We start from the raw sequence: 15,642 nt of genomic DNA on the forward strand, positions 1-15,642 counted from the left end.
TTAGAATGTGGGAATCTTCGGATTGGACCTCTCCCCAGTCTCCCCACCTTCCCCAGCCCGGAACAGGAGCGAGAGGGGTCTCCCCACCCCAGAATGGTTCTGAGACTTGCCCTGCAGCCCTGGCAGGGCTCGGCAACCTTGCTGAGTAGATGCTGCCAAATGTTGGGGTGGAAGAGGCTGCGAGGGGCACCTGGGCACACCCCTGAGGCCGGCCCTCCAAGTTCCCAGAGCGCAATGGCTCCGGCGAGAAGCTGGGGCTGGATGTGGAGAGGTGCGCTCTGGTGCAACTGTCCTTAGCCCTTCACAGCGTCATCTTCCCTTGAAGATCCGGATTTTGTTGATGGATGCCAAGGTGGCCGTCACATTGGACTCAAAGTCCCCATCGTGTACCCCAGTCTTTCGAAAAGCCCCCGCCGACGGGTTGTTCTCCCAATAGTGGTGCCAGTTCCCTTTGCTGTCCGCCCCGAAGCCGTACAAGTCCACCTGCCGGGGCAAAACACAGGTGAGAGCCGGACAGCAGGGCTGCAGGTGGACCCTCTGACAAAGAGAGCCTGCAGGCACCCCCAGCATCTGTAAACACCACTTCCAAGGATTCACAGAAACCCCTCTCCAGGAGCCTGGAACTCCCAGAGGCTTGGGGAAGCAAAGGCAAGTTGAGTAAAAGTCAAGTCCAATGCCAGAGCGCACAGTGGGAGGCTACTGCTTGTGGGTGGCCCTGCGGGTGCTGGGTCCACCTCTGGGGAGGCACAACCTCTTCTCCAAGGCTTGAGGAGCAGGGCTTCGAAGCCCAGCAGCCTGCCCCAGATCCCAGCTCTACCTCTTGCTCATACATCCTGCAAGTCCCAAATCACTTCTCTGAGCCTCACTTTCCTCATATGGAAAATGGGGCCAAGAGCAATGACCACAGTGAGGTGGGCGGTAGCTCTGATCCCTGCCTTCCCTTGGGCGAATACCCATCTGGTCCGGGGGTCCTCACTGTCCGGTGGGCGGGGCACGGGGGTGCTTCTTACGCATGACAAACTTTTACGGAGCACTTATTCTGTGCCAGGTGTTGCATTAAATCCATCAGAGTTCAGGCAGATGCTGGCGCGATCAGGGATGCAGGAGTCAGGTCTCAGCCCCTGGCGCTCCTAAATTATAACAAGCACCAACCGGGCCCCCGTGGGGGACAGGGGCTAACGCCGGGGCTCCCTCAGCACCGAGGACGGAGGGGCAGGAGGCCGGAGAGAGCAGAGAGAGCTCTTTCGAGCAAGTGACACTTGAACTGGGTCTTGGAAAATGAGCAGAAGGTGACCAGGAAGGGACGGGAGGAGGGGCTTCCAGAGAGAGGGAAAGCTATGTGGGCCGCAGCATGGCAGACAGCTTTCAGGGGCGGGGACCCACCAGGGGCAGGAGGCAGCTCCGTGGCAAGTGCAGCCTTTTCCGAAAATGCCAGCAGGGACACGGGCCCGCCCCAGAGCACACGCTAAGGGACAGGAGGGGCATTTCTGAGGCAGAAGCCCACGGGCTCTTTGACCAGCCAGCTGGAGGTAGGGGCTTGGTGGGGAGATGAGAGGCAGGTATGGTTTCTGGGGTGAAGGGCAGGCGAAGATGGTGGCTGAACAACCGAGGCAGAGACGGTGGGTGGGCCTTGCTACCCCCTCGACCCCTCCTCCCTGCGATGTCCACTGATGAGCCTGATGGGGCAAGGGCGGGGATGGGCTGTACGTGACAGGAAGGGACAGCGGAGCGCCCAGCCTGAACCCAAGGCCAGGGAAGAAGCAGGGGGCACTGTGGTCCCCATCCTGCTTCACTGTCCAGGGGCAGCAAGCACCCCAGATCATCGATGGAAACCCAGGCCCAGGCTGGCGGACGGCGAGCCGAGTCCATGATCGGAAACACACGGTTGGCAAAATCACTGATTCTCAACCTCGGTGAACAGTGGAACCCCTGGGTGCCGGGTTTCCAACCTCAGGAGTTCTGGTGGAAGTGGGCTGGGCTGTGGCCTGGGGGCCGGAAGTTAGCTTCACAGATGATTCCGATGAGCAACTGAGACCGAAACCACAACCCCAGACACCTCCCCCGATTATAATATACTCCTGGGGCAAGATATGCTTATATTGCCCCCAGATCAGATCTGAGCTTCCACCTGCTGGGCCAGGCTCTGCCTTGGGACCTCACACACCAAGAGAACACGGCTACTCCCCAAAACTTCCCGTGCGGGAGACAGTGCAAGCCTCACCGTAGAGACAGGATCGGAGCTTCTAGAAGAGACAGGCTACGCTGGGGCCGGGAGTGGGGATGGAGGTCTGCCTGACTGCAGGCGCCCTCGCCGCCCCTCTTGAGAACACAGAATGAGGAGCCCTCGGTCCCCGACCCCCTGGGGGGGGCGCAGGCAGGCATGGGGGAGGGGGTCCTACCTCATCACAGATGTGCAGTGAGAAGATGACCGAGAGGATGCCGGTGGATGGGTACCGCCCGTGGCCCTGCAGCCAGCTGTCGAAGACGTACTTGATGAAGGCTGGGTGGTAAATCAGGATCTGCGGGAGGGAGGACACGGTGAGGGGTCTGGAGAAGGATACCAGGCCTGTGTTAGGTGCCACACACGCTATTGTAGCCTCGGGGGACCCTGTTGTGACTGGAACTCATAACCCTGCACTCGGGGTGGGGGGTTACGTTCTAGTGGAGAAGATGGATCGTGACCTAAATCACGGAGACACAGAGGATGCTAGAAAAGAATGATGAGACTACGGAGACAAAGCAGAGAAAGGAGATAAGGCACTGGGGTGAGAAGGCTTGCAGACAAGGTGACATCTGAATTACAATCAAATGCGGCCAAGGAGTGGGACGTGAGGCTGCAGGAGAAGGTTCCAGGGAAGAGCATGAGCTGGGGGCAGGGACACTCCTGTCACACTGCAGGAAGACACCGAGCCACCCGTTCTGCCTCACATGGGCCTGAATGATCTCCAGTCCCTAAAATGACCCCGCATGCCAGCTCTCCCTCTCCTCATGTTACAGATGAGGAAACCAAGGCTCAGAAAGGCTAAGTGACATGCTCAATATCACACAGCCACCATCAGGAAGACATCAGCTCCAGCCATACAGTGACTAGCTGTGTGTCTCTGGGCAAGTTACCTGACCTCTCTGAACCTGATCTCTCCATCTACACATGACAGTGTATGCAAACGTCTGGTGTGGCGGACACTTCATTTCCTTCATCCCTCTGCCCTTTGTCCACATCTTAGCCAACCCCATTCCAGGGCCCACTGGGGAAGATGCAGATATGGAGACAGGTGACGAGGTCTGGCTTTGGAGATGCTCATGCTGTAGGGCAGTGGTTCTCGAACAGCACCAGCATCCCTGGGGGGCTTGTAAAAACCCAGCGTTTCTGATTCAGCAGATCTGGGGTGGCCTGAGGATCCGCATTGGTGACAAGTTCCCGGGTGGTGCTGCAGGTCCAGGGTCCAGGCTTAGGGAACCTCTCCAGGGTTCGTCTCTCCACTCTCTAAGCGGGGGGCCACCAGCCCCACCAGCCCGGGGGCCCAGGGGCTCTCCACCACCAGATGCTGGCAGAGGGGGAGACGGTGATCTCCGCCATCCTCACGCAGAGGCTTGAAAGCGAGGCTGAGCTCAGGGGACAAGGCACCTGAGCCTTGACTCACCTTATCCTTTTTCACCTTGATCTTCTTGGGGACAGGAACGTAGGTGCTGCGGGAGGACAAGGCAGGTGGTTAATATGGGAGGGGGCTGGCGGCCTGGGCATCAGCTGGTAGGGGCAGCCGGAGACGCAGGTGGGGCAAGCGGGAAAGCACACTCATTCCCCGAGGGACCCCACCTCCTCGCAGTGGCCCATTATGGACACCAGAGGGCGATCGTGGCCCATTCGAGGACCTGCTGCTGCATTATGCCGCCTTCTCCCAGAAAGTTTTAAGAAGCGGGATTGCTCCAAGCCGTGCACACAGCACAAGCAGCACGGAGCGGGGCCCACAACACCCATCCCCCGCTGCTGGGACGCTGGCTGATAGGCCCACAATGGCCCCCTTTTCATCTGCCCCCAAGATGACGGTAGACGTGCCTGGCCACCTGGCCTCACGTTGCATCTACCTCGGCGACAAGTCACGTTCCAGCCTGTGGGACCAGGAGGAAGGGGCCAGCAGCGGAGCCCTGGCTGGTCTAGCTCCTCCCCTGGCTGCGCCCACTTCCCTCACTGCCCTCCTCCTCCGAGCACAGCCACCAGGCTTCCCGCACCCAAATCCCTCGGGCTTCCTAACCAGGCCTCAGACAAGGAGGCTTTTGGCCATCTGGGCACCAAGCCACTTCTCTTCAGGCAGGTGCGAGCCTGGCTCTGCGAAGGGGCCAAGCCTCCGGGTCTCCTTGGAGGCTGGAGGTCATGAGAAGGACTAGTGGGAATTCACTGAGACCCGTGCCAAGTGCCCGGAACAAATCAGAAGACGTGGGCATCTCGGTGCTCAAGGCAGCCGGAGCCGACGTGCTCCTCGCCCGGTCTCCCCGCCCGCCCCCCAGCCCGGCCGGGGCCATTCTGATGGTTTGAGAAGCGGGGGTGGGCGGAGGCTGTCATCAACGGGGAGCACCCCAGAGATGAGCACGGGGTCAGAACTAACACGTGCTGTGTCCTTTCCAGCGGGGCTCCTTCTCCCGAGGGGTTTCCAGGGTGTCTGGGGAAGCAAACCTGGGAGGTCTATTGGGGGGGGGGCGGGAAGTCATGAGGAAGAGGAAGGCCGGAGCTCCAGGTGCATCGGGGTGATGGGAGGAGGGGTACCAAGAAGAGCTGCAGGGTCTGGAGGCGGCCGGGGGACTGGGGCTCTGCCCTCCAGGAGGAGGCCTGGGGAGGGGAGGTGCTCCGGGGGAGGGACAGCACGAGCATGGCTGTAGGGGGTGGAACAGCATGGCGGGGGGCTCAGAGGCCCTCACACAGCAAGGAGCAGCAGCGGGACAAGCAGTGACCCTCATCCAGGCGCCCCGAGGGGACTTACTGGGAGATGGTGCCTGTGGTGGTAGCACTGATCACCCACTGCAGGTCAGTGGTCTTGAAGGGGACCAGGACCATGCTGACGTTCTCCGCCAGCTCCCGGAAGCTCTCGGGGTACATGAGGTGGTGGGTGGTCTTGCTGCCCACGTCGGCCTCAAACCCTGCCGTGGGGGCCTTGTTCATCCTGGGAGGGGGAGGGAGAGAGGACAGGCATCACCCTGGGGCACCGATTCTGAAGGTCAGCTTCAGCTCTGCGAGGCTGTGCTGGGCCCCTTCCACTGGGCCCCAACTTCCGCATCTGTAAAATGGGGGCAATTGCAGCACAGCTCAGAGGCTTTTGCTACTGTTTTCTCATTTATGATCTCGAGTGAGCCTGACCATCGCCACCGTCGATGGCCTACTCTGTCCTGGTCCAGTGACGCACATCATTGACGCTTAGTGATGACGGTGTCCAGCACGTACTTTATGGTCCTATTTTTATGGCCAAAGAAATCTGAGCGCAAAGAATTTATCCCAGGACACAGAGTAACCCAGAGGCAGCCTTGAACTCAGGGCCTGTCTGACCCTGAACCTGACTCTTTCCCCCTCACCATGGACATGCCCATTGGACACCAGGTACACTGAGGCTCCCTGAGGCCAGGTGAGTGGTCTAAAGACAAAGTCAGAGACCACAGAAACAGGGGATGGTTCTAGAAGGTGCCTGCGCTTCTCATCTGAGTCACTGGTGCCCCTGGGTTGGGTGACTGGTTTGGGGATGACAAGAAATGCGGGAGAGACGTGGGGCATCTCCCTGGAACATCCATTTTACTTAGCGTCAGGGAAACGTATTTTACATTAAACGTTATAGTTATGTTACGGCCTAGATGGCAAAACAGAGATGGCTTTTATTTAATTTATTTTTTTGGCTGCGCCGCTTGCGGGATCTTAGTTCCCAGACCAGGGATGGAACCCCGGCCCCCGGCAGTGAGAGTGCTAAGTCCTAACCACTGGACCGCCAGGGAACTCCCAGACAGGGATGGATTTTAAAGATTAAACAAGAGTCCTCAAGTTAGTCTTGCCCTCTGGCCAGGCCTCTCAAGGCCAAGCTCCCAGCCCCCTGGGTACCTCTGTGTATGGTTTCCTCTCTCCATCCAGAGAGGCCCTGTTGGTCCATCTGCAATGCAGATGGGGAAACTGAGGCCCAGAGGGGGCAGTGAGGGGCCCGGGGTCCCCAGGTAAGGCTGGGCACACCCGGACTGGGGTCTTGACCTCCTGACGCTGAGCCATGAAGCCCCCTGCAGCTCTAGGGGCCTGGGGGGCAGCGGGGTGGCCTGGGGGGCGAGGGGCTGGCACCCACCTGAGCACGAAGTCGTGACTGTCTATCTGAGGCCCGTACCAGGACTCTCTCAGGTTGCCAGAGTTACCCACGACGGCACAGCGCCGGCAGCCCACCGAACTCTTCTCCAGCAGGGGGTCCACGTTCCTGGGCACCACCTGGAACAGCTCCTTGATGGTGTCGTTCAAGTTACTGGGCTGTTTCTCCCGCTGGAGCCTCTGTGGGCGGAGGACGCAGGACACAGTCAGTCTGGATGTGTTACCTCTGGCCCCCGCTGCCAGGCCCCGAGCCCCCTGTGGTTGGTGACCCAGCCCCTCCCGAGTACCCTTCTCTCCGCTGGGCACCTGGAGATGCAGGTGGCTCAGACAGCCACCTCCCCTGCCAGGAGCCCAAGGGCCACTCAGGGAGATGGGAAGGCAAGAGATCATTCACTCATTCTACAAAGGTTTATTGAGCACCTACTATGTGCGAGGTACAGCTCTGGCCTCGACGCAATGAGACTGGCTGGTATGAGTAAAGCACATGGGAGAAGGGTCGGGTGACCCTTCACAATCGCCTCCCCTCCCCTCTGTTCCCCTCACCCTCCCGCCTCTCAGCTCCTGCAGCCCCAGGACCACCAGGCTCCAGCCAGACTCAAGAATCAGCCCTTTGCCGGATGCATCAAGGAGTCCAATGTCTGCTTAACAAATTGTTTTCACACCCACACCCAAGGTCAGCTGCCCTGGGACCTCTCTGACCCACAGGCAGAGACAAACACTGGGTTTATCCTGAGGGTGACCAGCCCCCTGGTTGGCCCAGGGGTTCCCCTAGAAGCAGGACTCTCAGTGCTAAAAGTGGGATGAGTGGGTCTCCCTATCGAGCCCTCTCTCTGTACACCCACGTCCGTCCACTGTCTCGCGGGGAGCCCGGCCACGCTGCATAGTGACCACTCGCTGATGCACATTACTTCCCCACTCAGAGTGAAACCTGGAGAGATTTCCTAAGAAGCACCGCACCTGCCTGTGTCACCAAGCCGCAGGGCTATGCCACTTCAAAGGCAGACGAGAAAGGATGCTCTGGGGCCCAGGTCGGTTGAGCACGTGTCTCGAATCCAAAGCAGGATTTGAAGCCAGGCTTTTATAAACCCACCTTGAAGTCTCTCCCACAACATCACCCCTGCCTCAGAGCCCTGGAACCTCGACCTTTGGAAAGCCCAGTCCCTGAGCTTGGGGAGGGGTAGGTGGCTGTGGGGTGAGTCCCACCAGTCACTCGCAGCCCCAGGGACAGGAGAGGGGCTGGGAGAGAAAGGTGAGGCTAGCAGCTGCTCTGGCCACTGTCTAGGAGGTCAGTGACGGGGGGATCGCGTAGGGAGATCCCCAGGCATCTGGTCCCCACCTGGCATTGGAGGAATCAGCATCCCCAAGGAGAGGCACACCAGGAGGCCCGGATGGTCGAATAGATAAAACCACCCAGCATCTCCTCCAGCCTAAGACACTCACATGCTGCGGGAGCCGCAGGCAACGACATCAGGACCGCAGACACACTTCTACTTAGAAACATCACTGGTTACAATAGAAGAAAAAGGGGAAATAGCAAGCGTAGGTGAGGACACTGGAACACTCGTGCCTTGCTGGTGGGAATGTAAACTAGCGCGGCAACTGTGGAAAACTGTTTGGTGTTTTCTCGGCAATTCCATTCCCAAGTATTAAAAAGAACAGAAACCAGGGAATTCCCTGGCAGTCCAGCGGTTTGGACTCCGCGCTGAGGGCCCAGGTTTAATCCCTGGTCGGGGAACTAAGGTCCCACAAACCACAAGATGAGGCCAAAACAAAAACAAAAACAAACCAAAAAGAAGGACTGAAACCAGGGTCATGAGCACATACTCGTTCACTCGTGTTCATTGCAGCATTACTCACAATAGCCAAAAGGTGGAAACAACCCAAGTGTCCATCGATGGAGAATGAATAAACAAAACGTGGAACGTGCAGACACTGGACTATCATTCAGTTATAAAAAAAGGGACATTCTGATATATGCTCCCAATGGATGAATCTTGAAAACACTTATGCTAAGTGTTATTTCACTGGCTTATTTGCCGGACACAGAAGGACACATATTGTACGATTCCACTTACAGGAGATACTAGAATCGCCAAATTCTAGCACGTAGAATGATGGCTGCCTGAGGGATGAGAGGGGTGCTGAGGGGGGTGGTTATTAATGGATACAAGGGGCTTTTGTTGGAGGTGACGGAAGTGCCAGGTACGGGTAGTGGTGATGGTAACCCAACATCGTGAATGCATTTAATGCCATGGAATTGCACACTTATAAAACAGTGATAAATATTATGTTATGTATATTTTATGACAATAAGACAAAAATTATATCCAGATTAAACACCTGCTCCGATAGGATCTCCTGGGGCAGCTCCAGGCTCCTGAATCACCTGGGCTAATGTGTGACATCTGGGCAACAGAGCCATTTCTCACAGGCTCCCAGGTGATGCTGCTACTGATGCAGGGACCACACTCTGAGAACCCCTGGGATCGAGGACCACAGCCAAGCTGCCCGGCAGGGACCTCCACGGGGGCCCCCACCCAGGAAGAGCCCTGACAATGTGAAGATGCGCTCAGAACCAGAGAGTGTCCTCCATCCATGTCATTGCCTCGGGGAGCATGACACTGTATGCTGGGTTAAGGGAGCAACACGGCATTCTTTAATCCAGCGCTCAGCAGTATTTACTGAGCACCTATTATGTGACACATGTGCCTGCTTTGCCTCGGGGGCCCCGGGGTTTGAAGGCTCACGGCCGGCAGGGTACCCACGCTGGGAGTGCAGCATCACATTGTCCCGTCCACCTACTACTGACTTACCCCTCTTTAATGATTCACTTTAAAAAGCAAGTTTATTTTTAAAGGAAATCTCATATCTCTGCCACAAGCGGAAAGCAAGAATTACTTGGCAGAAGTAAAAAAATCTGTCCAAAAAAAAAAGGAAAGTGTCCAGTACAATGAAAACAAAACCACTTTATTTGATTCCAGCTCCATCCTGTTGCTTGCCCAGGCAAGCCGCCCTCCTTTGCTAGAACCAAGATGGGCAGGTGTTAGAGGCACATCATGAAACAAGGAGCGACATTGAATCCTTGCAACTTCAAAGATGGAAAGAGAATTAAAGCCGAATGACATCCTCGCCCTGAGCGTGATGCGATGCTCTTAAAGGCCCTGCCCCTGTATCACCAGGAATCACGCTGCCCCACCGGCTCACACTTCAGGAACCTTGGCTCTGTTTCAGACACTCATTGGCAGGAACGGAGATTGAGGCCCAGAGAGGGAAAGATCTAGGCCACGGGGTGAGTACAGAGCTGAGTAGAACTCGGGGACAGCGGGCTGGAATCGAGCTGTGTTTCTGGGGATTAGAGCCCTAAAGCATCCACTCACCAGCTGGGGTAGATGAGGCAGGTCAGTACCGCTATGTCCCCGTCTTCCTTGGGAAGGAACTCTCTGACTTCTCTGCCTTTTGTAAATGACAACGGAAGTCCCAGAGGGCTGCCGACATGCACGCAGGAGAGAAAGGGCAGAAGTTCCAAGACACCCTTCTCCCCTCTCACTCTTCCTGCCTAGTTTCCAAGCAGTGTATTTCTTTGTCTACAATCAGCGCCCAAGCAGTGGCTGCTGCTGGTTGTCAGAGGCTCCCTGAGGAAGCATCAAGTCTTAAGGCAGAGCCTGGAGGCAGAGGCTGAGACAGCCAGCATCACCCCACTGCCGCAGGACATGGGGGACTTCGTGATACCCAAGGCACCTGAGCTGTCAGCCCCCAGCTCCTGAAGGCTTCTTCCTGATTCCCCCACGCCTGCCCTCCCTCCCATGTGGGTCTGGAGGAGCAGCGGTGGGCAAGAGGACGGGAAAGCAAGGGTGCCTTGGGGTGAGCGGCCGGGTCCCAGGCCTGGCTCTGTATGGATGGCTGAGTGACCTCAGTCAAGTCCTTCCCCGCATCCCGGAGACAAAGTAGAAGAGGGAGCAGACACGAGGGGTCTGCTCCAAACCAGGGCCCCGAATAGGTCTGGGGAACAGCATGTCTAGGGCCAGCCCCTCTGACACCTGGCATCAATCACCTTCTGCGGGCTCCCCGCCAGCCAAGCATCCTTCAGGGCATTTCCCACCAGGCACGTCATACTTTAAAAGCAGGGCTCTGTGTTTGGGGTCCTAAATCTGGATCTGTCAGACATTGTCCTGGCTGTCTGGGGGCCTTTATGCAGAGCTACGGTGCCTGCTGGAACTCCCAGGGTGTTTTGTTTGTTTGTTTTTGTTTTTTTTGCGGTACGCGGGCCTCTCACTGTTGTGGCCTCTCCCGTTGAGGAGCACAGGCTCCGGACGCACAGGCCCAGTGGCCATGGCTCACGGGCCCAGGTGCTCCGCGGCATGTGGGACCCTCCCGGACCGGGGCACGAACCCGCATCCCCTGCATCGGCAGGCGGACCCCCAACCACTGCGACACCAGGGAAGCCCCCAGGGTGGTTTTTATTTCAATATTCTGTGTCTCCGTCTGGAGGGACGGGAGTGCTTGTCAGATGTGGCGTCCTGATTCTTTACTCAAAACATGTGGTCTGTGTGTTGTCAAGGAACCCAGAAGCTCTAAAGCCCTGCTCCTTTCTGTTGATTTCTATCATGAGGAACCTTCTCCCCTTCCTTCCTACCCTGCAAAATCCCTTCCAAGAGGCTAAACTCCAGCAAAGGAGGACTGCACATAAGGGCTGGGGTGGGGACGTGGGAGGACAATTTGATGAAACGGTAAGAGCCACATGGGAAAACATTCAGCCTTCATTAAGTGCTGAAAGAATGCAAATTCATTTTCCCTTGCCCGTGGAAACAGCAAAAATAAATAAAAATGTTAAAACCTAACATTTGCGGTGCTATAGAGAAACCTGGTGAGGTGACTATTACTACCTCAATCTGAGAATCTGAGACGAAGAGCTTCCTCAACATCACCCTTGATAAAATATAGAAAGTCAGGAGCAAAACCCAGGGACCCTGGGTGCCTATCACATATCACCCTGCCTTGTGCTGGTCTGCTTTTCCTTCTCCTCCAACCATCCCTGCAAGCTAAAAAGGCAAGGCTGTTTCTTTCCATCTCAGTATCTTGGCATCTAATAGATGCTCAATAAGTCTTCAATGAATGGATATTTCTCACTCCCCTTCAATCCACTTTGTGCTCAACAACTAGATCAGATCATGGACCTCCCCTGGTTAAAATTCTACAGTGGTTTCCTGTTGCACTTAGAACAAACCCCAGGCTCCTGGCTGTGGGTCCTGCCCACTCCTGGACGCCCGCGCTCACGGCCACGCACAGCTCCAGCTCCTCCAACACACCAAGCGGATGCTGCCCCAGTGCTCTCGCACTTCGCTGTCCCCGTGACCCGCGGCACTTTCCCCAGATCCTCCCGCAGCCGGCGCCCTCTCCGACGAGCCCATTTACAGAGGCCCCTGCCCCAAGTTTCTCCCAAACCCCTTTTATCCTCCTCCGAGCACTTCTATCTGAGTCTATCTTGTTTATTTGTTTCTTATCTGTCTCTCTCTGCCAGAATATAATTCCATGAGAATAACGATCTGGTTTTTTTTTTTTTTTTTTTTTGGCTTCTCCATACCCAGAGTGCGTTAAGTAGTGGCCTCTAAACAGATATGCCCAAGTCCTAATCCCTGGAACCTGCACCTTGAGCTCAGGCTTCTTCTGCCTCCGGAATCGCGAGAGAATGCGTTTCTGTTGCCGTAAGCCACCAAGTGTGCGGTCACCTGTTACGGCAGACACAGGGAACTGCTACAGAGCCCTCTGCTCTGAGTTATAATATATACAGGAGATCCTCAATAACAGAGGCTGAATGCATGAACCAACGAACGTACGGATGACCAGTATTCTGAATCCCGCCAAGCGCCTGGCAGGGCCCCTGGTGCACACTTGGGTCTGAGCGTCTGGCAGGCAGGGGCCGCCCACATCTCACCCCCAGACCCACACTCAGCCCCGGCTCTCACCAGCCACCAGCTGTAGGTGTCTTCCTCCAGGAGCGCGTTCTTGGCCGTCAGCAGCGGCTGCAGGGACCGGTTGAATCTCTCGTCGAACCAGGAGGACACCTTGCGCTGTCCGATGCAGCGGGCGCAGGTGCAGGGCCTGTGGGGGTAATTCACGAGCCTCCTGAAGTTGTCCGAGAGCTCGAGGACCATCTGCCTGGGGAACCACGCGGTGGCCACCATGGTGTGGGAGTAGTTCAGGAAGAAGGAGGTGAGGAAGATGAAGAGGGTGAGTAAAGTGAGCACTTTGAGAATTCTTTTCCTCGCGGTCGCCATTTCTGCTCTCCTGACGCGGGGCCTCCCAGGGATGGGCTGCAGGAAATCGCGCCTAATTGAGGAGGAACTTCCACGAAAGATCCCAGAGACAGAGGATCGACTGCAAGGCAAGGCGGGGAGCCCCAGGGAGCCTCAAAGCCTCCTATGGCCACTGCTGCTGGGCAACGGCCACCCGGCTGTGCCCGACATCACCCGCGACACCCAAAGGCTAAGCGGACCACTTGTGGCGGGGTGCCTCTGCTGGCGTATAATTTGTCTTTCAGGAAATAAAGCGGCCTGCTTCCTCAGCAATCCTTAAACAGCCGATAATGTCTCCTCATGAAGCTTTAATCGAAACTTGATAACAGTGATTTCCTTTCCCATCCAAGGGGGTTGAGGGGTAATTAATCCTTGTGACAGGCCAGGGTCCCTCACAGGTGAGGGCCTCGAAGGAAGGGTCGCGGTACAGGACGGGGTCAAGCTGTCTTTGTTACCGCCCTCCAGAGAAGACGGTGTGTGACAATCCTTAATCAGAACTTGGTCTTGCCCCTGCTGTCACCAGAGATGTGGCGGTGAAGCAGCCGACTTGACAAAGGCACTGAGGGTTGTCTGTCATCTGCACAGAAAAGGAGGAAGAAAACAGGATGAACTTCTATTACTGTTTTATAAAAACCATTTCTCTCTCCACTTCCTCCCATCGTCTTCCGTTTTGTTGTCAAGCCAATGTGGCAAGTGGCTACAGACAATATTTTACCCTTTTGAGCCTCAGTGTGTACATGTGTACAGTGGGATGTTAACGCCTATCCTTCAAGGTTGCTAAGAGACACGGAAGGTGGCCCACCCATCTTTCCTGCAACCAGAACCTAGTACCTTTAAGAATCAGACCTAAGTTTGTGAAATGAGTTAATAATGCACATACAGTGCCAGGTACACAGAGATTGCCAAGTACATGCTACTTTCTCTCTCCTTCACTCTCTCTCTCTCAGATTCTAAAGTTCAACCACAACCAAAATGGTATGCTTAGGGGGTGGCCCAGGCTTCCACCTGGCCCACGTTCAAGTACTGGTTTACCAGTTGTATGGCTTTGGGAAAGTTATTCAGCCTTCCTGACCCTCAATTTTCCCTTCTGTAAAATGGGATAGTAATAGCTCCACTTATATAAGACAAAATGCTATAAGCTGGGACTTCCCTGGCGGCGCAGTGGATGAGAATCTGCCTGCCAATGCAGGGGACACAGGTTCAAGCCCTGGTCCAGGAAGATCCCACGTGCCGCGGAGCAACTAAGCCTGTGTGCCACAACTACTGAGCCTGCGCTCTAGAGCCCACGTGCCACAACTACTGAGCCTACGTGCTACAACTACTGAAGCCTGTGCACCTAGAGCCCGTGCTCCACAGCAAGAGAAGCCACCGCAATGAGAAGCACGTGCACCGCAACGAAGAGTAGCCCCCGCTCGCCGCAACTAGAGAAAGCCCGCGCGCAGCAACGAAGACCCAATGCGGCCAACAATAAATAAGTTATTTTTAAAAAATGCTATATGCTGAGTTTCTGGTGTTCATTAAGTAACTGCTAAACTTTCATTTTCCATTTTCAATGTACGAATGAATGTTCTTGGCTGAGCCACTAACAGCCAAACAGGATGGTACAGTCATACATATCTATTTCCTCAGATGATTGACAAAGTATACCATCAGCTAGATAGGGGTTTCCCAGGTTGTCCTAAGAAGAAACGGAGATTCAAAGAGATTAAATGACTTTCCCAAGGTCATGGGGAAAGTAAGAAGCAGGATCTGAATCCAGACCCACACCCCTCTGACTCCATGCACCTGGAGGGGCCAGGGTACCAGAAACACGAGCAGGAGGTCTGCCCTGGACGGGACACCCTGTCTGTTAACTGGGCTCCAGATGACCATAGCTGGAGGGATACAGAGAAAGCTGGGAGTTATTTAATCAAAGAAAGCAAACCAGGACTCCTCAAACGCTTGCAACACAAGTTCCCACACCTCACTGACTTTCCGGGCTTCTGCAGGGTGCAGCTGTGGTCACACCTCCGCACTTGAACACGATTCCCTTTGGTACTTGCCTGGAACGTGCCCCTGTCTCTATCTGTCTGATCAATTCCTTCCCCATCCTCAACGTGTAGACTATCAACAAGCAGGCTATGTTTTTTCCAGGAAAGCAACAGTGGAAGGGAGATTGATTTACCTTTTTGGTAGAAAGAGGGGCAGCTCAAAAATCAGATTAAATCCACAGTGCCTTCCTGGAGGCAGCCAGGGCTCAAGATGTGTTGCCTCCACTGCTTCCTCAACACCTCAGCCCGGGTGGCAACGTCTCTCCATTTGCCTACTGCTCCACTTTCTACTTGTCGTGACAATGTGACTTGTATGTAGAACCTAATGGTGTCCAGAGCTGTCCCTTCCAGCTGTCCCCTGCTTCTCCATCAAGCTTCTTCATCTGAGTTAGATTAACCTGCTTATCCTCAAGGGCGGGCTCTGATTTAACTTGGCAGGCAGAGGGTTCCCACCCCTCCTACCGCAGTCACTGGTCCAGGGATGGATATGTAGCCTAATTCATCTGGAGTGAAACTCCTGACTTTTTGCCGTGGGGGGCAAAGAAACATTCTTTTGCTCTGGCCAGTTTGCTGTTTGGATGCGAGGTCAGGGTCGTACTGGACATTTTGCTAGCTCACCGGGAGAGGCGAACAGTGTTGAATCCCCAGTCGATCCAGCCCTGCAGCCCACCCTATGCCTTGACTTTTCAGGGGCCTGAGAGAATAAATCCCCTAACTTGAAGCAACATGACTGACCCACAGGTCACAGTTGCTCCTGCCTCTGGGCACCTACCCAGACTGTCCCCACCGTCCGGAAAATCCACCCCACCCCACCTGGCTCTGATTCATTCTTCAGGGCTCAGCTGGCACTGATCCTGGAGGGAGGCCTGCCCACTGCCGGCCTGAATAGGGGCCTCTCCCGGCCTCCACAGCATCCTGGCTCCACTCTGCCCGTGCTGTGTACTTAATCTGTCTCCTCCCTGAGCTGGGAGCTCCAGGAGGATAGAAACTCAGTCCC

General features: G+C 55.7%; 1 protein-coding gene across 1 annotated transcript; it reads right to left on the minus strand.

The window, feature by feature from the left end:
* Positions 1-309: 309 nt before the first annotated feature.
* Positions 310-12,597, minus strand: ST3GAL1 (ST3 beta-galactoside alpha-2,3-sialyltransferase 1). Its single transcript, XM_065895436.1, has 6 exons — positions 12,286-12,597; positions 6,306-6,502; positions 4,974-5,153; positions 3,642-3,687; positions 2,400-2,519; positions 310-483 (listed from the first exon to the last, which is right to left on the minus strand). The coding sequence occupies exons 1-6, from the start codon at positions 12,595-12,597 to the stop codon at positions 310-312; spliced, it is 1,029 nt and encodes a 342-aa protein (XP_065751508.1).
* Positions 12,598-15,642: the final 3,045 nt, after the last annotated feature.

The sequence above is a fragment of the Phocoena phocoena genome, chromosome 17 (assembly GCF_963924675.1).
Source record: "Phocoena phocoena chromosome 17, mPhoPho1.1, whole genome shotgun sequence".
NCBI classification, from domain to species: domain Eukaryota; kingdom Metazoa; phylum Chordata; class Mammalia; order Artiodactyla; family Phocoenidae; genus Phocoena; species Phocoena phocoena.

Excerpts from the sequence above, each read along its gene's own strand:
- ST3GAL1 (XM_065895436.1), bottom strand. The coding sequence starts at position 12,597 with ATGGCGACCGCGAGGAAAAGAATTCTCAAAGTGCTCACTTTACTCACC. Across the intron at positions 3,688-4,973 it reads ACCACAGGCACCATCTCCCA|CACCTACGTTCCTGTCCCCA; the intron begins GTAAGTCCCCTC and ends GTCCTCCCGCAG. Across the intron at positions 484-2,399 it reads CACTGCACATCTGTGATGAG|GTGGACTTGTACGGCTTCGG; the intron begins GTAGGACCCCCT and ends TTGCCCCGGCAG.